General features: G+C 47.6%; 1 protein-coding gene across 1 annotated transcript in view; it reads right to left on the reverse strand.

The window, feature by feature from the left end:
- Window positions 1-3725, reverse strand: part of LOC119514621 (NACHT, LRR and PYD domains-containing protein 1-like) — a 35961-nt gene extending 32236 nt beyond the window's left edge. The window contains exons 1-2 of the mRNA XM_037810443.1: window positions 3671-3725; window positions 996-2622 (exon numbers count right to left, since the gene is read on the reverse strand). Of these exons, the coding sequence (XP_037666371.1) occupies window positions 996-2622; window positions 3671-3725 (1682 nt within the window). The remainder of the gene's footprint in view (window positions 1-995; window positions 2623-3670) is intronic.
- Window positions 3726-6000: the final 2275 nt, after the last annotated feature.

Below are 6000 nucleotides of genomic sequence, written 5' to 3' on the forward strand. Positions count from 1 at the left end.
AGTGAGGGGATTCTGGTTGATGTTTCTTTTCATCTTTTTGCTTATCTACACATTCTTATTTGTCTATAATGAACAGGGGTTGCTTTTATTGTGAAAAAAAAAAACCTATAAAAGAAAATCTAAAAATAAAAGACCCAACTCAAGTGTTGCTTCCTCAGTCTCACCCCGATATGGTCCATTCATTGTGATCATTTCTCCATTACTGTAGGCATCATACTTTACTGCAATCATTTGGATGGATGTCTGTCCTCTCCCCTGGGTTTTGAGTGACTTGAGGGTAGGGATTGTGCCCTGTTAGTCTGTGATCTGCATAGAATCAGTGTTTAATAAATATTCATGGAAAAGGGAAGATGGACACATGGAGATACTCTCTGACCAATACTGCAAGAGCATCAGGGGAACCTGAATGGGGAAGTTACTTGTTTTGCTGGGTTTGGAGGGTGGTTAGAGAAAGCTACTCTTTCTGCTCAGAGGGTGAGTGCCTGGGCTAACAGCAGGATCATGCAAACAGGGAAGTCAGTTTTGCAGGAAAAATAAGGACTCCCTTTCAGCTACATGCATCCTGAGAGGATGGGGTGATCCCAGGGCCGACGTCATTCTCAACAATCTTTCCAGTCAAGGGGGTGCCTGATGTAGCTGAGGGGCAACCTCTCAGGCAGAAGTGATGTCAAGAGAGAAGCAGAGGCAGGTGCACTGTGGGATCCTGGGGGAAAGCGGAGGGAAGCTATGGTCAATGTGCAGGTGGAGGTGCATCTAGGAGAGAAGGCAGACCCTCATCACAGAGGGAGCAGGGGGTGACATTATCCATGTGGTCAGATGCTGCAGAGGGTTTTAGGTGGACAGAGAATTTTACATGGTTACATTTGGGCATAAGAAGTCACGAGTGGCTTTAGCCCTTGGCATAAGCTTAGTGAGTGTGCCTCTGGGCTCAGGAGATTCCTGCTACGGGAACTGACAGAGAGGAGGTGGGATGAGGGCAGGGTAGAGGTACTCACAGAACCACCCGGGGGTCCCGTGATGCTGGTCCGTGCTGCCCGACATCATTCACTTGAAGCCTCTTTACATTGCGGCAAAATTTAAGGCAGAAAGTGAGCACCAGGAGATCCGGGTCCATTTGAACCTGCACCCTCGTTCCTTGTAAATGGGCCATTGCTTGTGTCAGAAATTCCTCATCCTGAATCTCATACAAACAGTGGAACAACTCCAGAGAGCACAGCTGCAGTGAGGACTCCCTGTGCTGGACTTCTGCTTCCGTCCACTGCAGCAACTCACCCTCCACCCCACCAGAGGGCTTGTGGTTGAAGATGTTCTCCAACTCTCTTGCCCCATGTTTACCTAAAAGGCTGAATAGGAAACGTGTGGTTGGTGCCCCAAACAAGTCATGCCTTCCATACCTTCGCAGCAATTTCTTCACCCTTTGGATGCTACTGGGGTGATCTCCTGTTTCCTCCTCATCTCCCAACTCCACATCTCCCAGTACACAGAATATTGCTGCCAAGAACTCCTGGAAACAAAGGTGAATGAAGCTGTAGCTCAGAGAGGTGGGGAGTTTTTGAAGAACACCCATCTTTATGAAGGTTAAAATGAGGCCCCTATCTAACCCCTGCATCCTGAATTCAGCTGGACTGAACAGTGTCTTTCCTTTCTGGGTTCCCTTAGCAGCCAGAGAGCACAAGTTCCTCAGGTGGATACTGAAGGGCTGAGATGGGAGAGTCTGGGAGAGGAAGTGCAGGCAGAGGGCAGTGGTGGTCTGGGAGGCCAGTGGGAGCTCTTCTCCCTTCTCCATCTGCTGCTTTAGGCAGGTGCAGACCATCCAAGACACCCAGGGCACAAGGCACAGAGTCAAGAGGGCTTGGTTTGATTCCACCAGGCTAAAGGCTCTGATTGCTTGACTTTCATCTGTGAAATATTTGTAGAGGTATTCCTTCCTGCCAGCGTCAGAGAACCCCAGCACCTCCACCCAACGTGGCTGCTTCAAAGAAGGAATGAGTTTCTCTAGAGCTGTGTTCCGAACTGTGATCAGCAAGGATGCCCCGGGGAGGGTGGTTTTCCCCAGCAAACCACCCAGCAGGGCATGCACTGGCTGCTGCTGGCTCCAGTGCAGGCACAGCTCAGAGCACTGCTCCTTAAACACCCATCCGGGCTCATCTAAACCATCAAGGATGAAGAGCAGCTGTTCGGGCTGAGACAGGATCTGCCCAGTGGGAACCAAAGGGGTGGGCCAGTCTTTTTCCAGGAGCTCAACGAGACTTGCCACCTTGAACTGGGCCAGCTCTCTGCAGTCGAGGTAGAACACATGCTGGAAGCGGTCCCGGTACAGCTGGCCATCCTCCCAGGCTCCTCTCACCTGTCTGGCCAGTGTTGACTTCCCAATCCCAGCAGCTCCCAGCAGTATGACTGTGGGGGCCTCGTCCTGGATGCCCAGGGCTGGGCCAAATAAGTCTTGGACCTCAATCAAATGCCCTTGCTCCTCCAGCCCATGGCCTTGAGGGTGAGGTCTGTGTAGAAGTAGCAACTCTGTGAACTTTTGATGCAAAATCCCTTTTTTCCAGGACTGAGAATTCTGACCCTGTGTGGTGCAGGGCCTCTCTGTCTTCTGGGGAGAGGATCTTTCTTTGTTTCCTAAGTCAGGGAGGTAAGATGGAACAACATAAAGATATAGGATTCATTTGTTCATCCATCCATTCATCCATCCATCCATCCCTCCAGTCATCCTACAACTCTTTTAGGCATCCACTCCCAGCCACATGCTGTGCTGGCTGCTGATCCTGTGTGTTTTCTCTGGTGTCATGGAAGGAACATGGGCTTTAGATCTTGATGCTACCAAGTCGTTCTCCCTGTATGACTTGCTTTCATCCTGCAAATACTCATCACGTGCTTACTATCTGCCAGTCATTGTTCTAGGGGCTGGAGATAAAGAGTGAACTAAACAGACACAACTCTCTGCCCTCATTAATCCCATGACTTGGGCAGCTCCACTGGACCCCAGTTTTCTTAACTGTAAATTGGGGCTCATGATTTTGAATGAGATAATGGACGGTGGAGCAGGTGCTGTTGGTGCATGACTGTATCACCTCAGCAATCACCATTCCAGAATAAGCTGACGGTGTCTTTCTACAAGCTCCTGTGGTTCTGCCTGAGGGGCTCTCTCTTGGCCAGTCAGACCCTCCATCAATGAGAGAAGAAGTCCCTTGCCCCCCAGGAGAGAGAACATGAGCATCCTATACTCACTTTCAGAGATCCCCAGCAGGATCCAACCTCAGGGGCCCACAGGGTTAAACTACTTCACAATGCACCTGTTGTTTGACTTCCTTCCCTTCTCTGTCTCACTTCTTCACTCTCCTACCAGTGTTTCTGAAGTAAACTGCCTGTACTTTACAAACATCCTCCTGCCTCAGGGTCTGATTCTGGGTGGATCCAACCTGAGACAGATGAGAACTTGGAGGCACTAAGCACATATAAGGGACTGCCCCTTAGATTCCAAATAGAATAATTGTTACAACTGCCTCCTTCTTCCCTTCAAGATACTTTGAGGGCTTCTCACTTCTCTCCTTAGGTGAAATTTAGAGACAATGCAAGTGCCTCACCTGGGGTCCCAAAGCCCAGTTTATCTGGGGAAACCAGCTGGGCCTTCAGACTTCAAGGTTACCTGTTCTATCTCAGTGGGTACCTTGAGGAAAACCTGGGGAAGGGTGGGTTTTGGGGGGTTCAATTTTCATCTCCATTACTGGGAGAGATGGGGTATCAGGGGGCCATCTCCACTTCTGAAATCATAATCTATAGACTCCCTGTGTGGTGGGGAGTTTGTCATGGAAGAGAGGGCTCCTAGAATTCTGGGTAATGTGGGAAACCCCAGGCCTTGGAGGTCAAAGTCAGGCAGAGAGAGGCTATCAAGAGCAGAACAGTGGCAGAGACATGTGCTTCCCCAGTGCCAAGCAGAAAATGTGGCTGCCTGGTCACCGGCCCCCATTTCTCTCTGGGTGTGTTGGAGGATGTGGGGTGAGTGTGTAAGCTTTACTGGCCTTGAGCTCTCAGGCATGGATTTGGGGTATCCCAGACTAAACCTTTAATCTCAGGCATATCAACAAGAGCAGCAGAAGAGGGAGTGGAGGCCCAGAGAAGTAAGAGGACTTGCTCAGATTACACCGCAGGTCAGTGGCCAAGCTGGGACCAGGAGTCAGGTCTCTATTTCCCAGAACAAGTATTTTTCCTTTTCCAGAACATTCCATTTAATTTTAGGGCAGCAGGATTTGGAGAGAAAGAGATGGAATTTGGTGTCTGAAGGCTCCACTCTGTCCTTAGCAGTTTTGTAATCTTGGGCAAGTCATTAAACTCGCCAAGCCTCAGTACCTACCTTTGTAAAATGGGGATAATAAGGCCTACTTCATAGGGTATAAAGCCAAATAATGCACATGATTGCAGTGTGCACAGTTGCTGGAGCACTTAGCAAGTACTTAATACAAGTTAGTTTGTCTTTTTTTAAAAAAATTTCATCTGTCCCAATTCTACTCATTCTTTAAGGGCCAACTCAAATGGCACTTCTCCCATGAAGCCTTTCCTGCTTTGATCTTCCATCCCACAGCTCATATCCCAGGATGCTTTACAGCACAGCCATCCGTACCTGGAGGCCAGGTAGCACAATGGGAACCAAGAGGGCTTTGGATCTGGTCAGCCTGGGTTCCAGACCTGGCAGTCACTTGTTGATGGTGTGACCTTGGGCACCACCTGCCTCTCTGTCTCTTGTCTCTTAAAAGGAAATTCCCATCCCTAAGTGGTTAGGAAGGTTGAATGAATAAATATGAACATGACTTAATACAGGAGCTGGGATGTAGCTGAGGGCAAATATATATCAGTTACCTGTTACCTTCTCCTTCTTTAAGATCGAGGGTTCCTTGAAGACCAGTACTGAGTTTTGTCTTTTTTACATGTAGAAAAGTAGCTGTTTCTTAAGTTTCCTAGCTGCTAAATAGGTTACTGTGATGGTTATGTTCATGTATCAACTTGGCCAGGTGATGGTGCCCAGGTGTCTGGTCAAGCAAGCACTGGCCTAACTGTTGCTGCAAGGACATTGGTGGCTGCTTGATAAACCAGAAGCCTGGTTTAGTTAAATCATCAGTCAATGGGCTGCAGCTGTGACTGATGATGTCAATGAAAGGCATGTCTTCCACAATGAGAGAATGCAATCAGCTGGATTTAATCCAATCAGTTGAAGACTTTTAATCCAGACAGATAAAGGACCTTCACTTCTTCGGCTGACCAGCAAAGCGTTTCCTGAGGAGTTCATCGATGTTGCCAGTTCATTCCTGAAGAGATCATCGAACACATTCATTGAAGTTGCCAGTTCACTGCCTGAGGAATTCATTGAACATTTTCATTGGATTTGCCAGTCTACTGCCTGACCTACGGAATTTGGACTCGTGCATACCCACAGTTGCTTGAGACACTTTTATAAATCTTATATGTATAGATATCTCTTGTTGATTCTGTTTCCCTAGAGGACCCTAACTAATACAGTTATCTTAATTGGAATTTATTCAACCACAGTTTTGAGACTAGGAGAGGTCTAAAATCGAGGCTTCAGCAAGGTGATCCTTCCTCCCTGAAGACTAGGGCATTTTGGGACTGGCTGCTGGTGATCCTTGGTCTTTTGCTTCTCCATCACATGGTAATGCACAATCTTCTCTGGATTCCTTTGGCTTCTGGCTTCTTTCTCCTCCCTGGTGACTTCTCCCTTCTCTATAAGGCCTTTAGTAGAAGTAATAGGATTAAGACTCATCTTGCCTCAGTTGGCCACACCCTAACTAAAAACAACATCTTCAGAAGGTCCTATTCGCAATGGGTTTCATGCCTACAGGATTAACATTAAGAACATATTTTTTCTGGGGTACATAATTCAACCTACTACAGGAGCTCAATGCTTTGCACAGAATTGGTGTTCAGATAGTATATTTAATTGAAGTAATTTCAAACATCATTTTATTTTTAATTTCACAAATAATT

Source organism: Choloepus didactylus, chromosome 18 (assembly GCF_015220235.1).
Source record: "Choloepus didactylus isolate mChoDid1 chromosome 18, mChoDid1.pri, whole genome shotgun sequence".
NCBI lineage: Eukaryota > Metazoa > Chordata > Mammalia > Pilosa > Megalonychidae > Choloepus > Choloepus didactylus.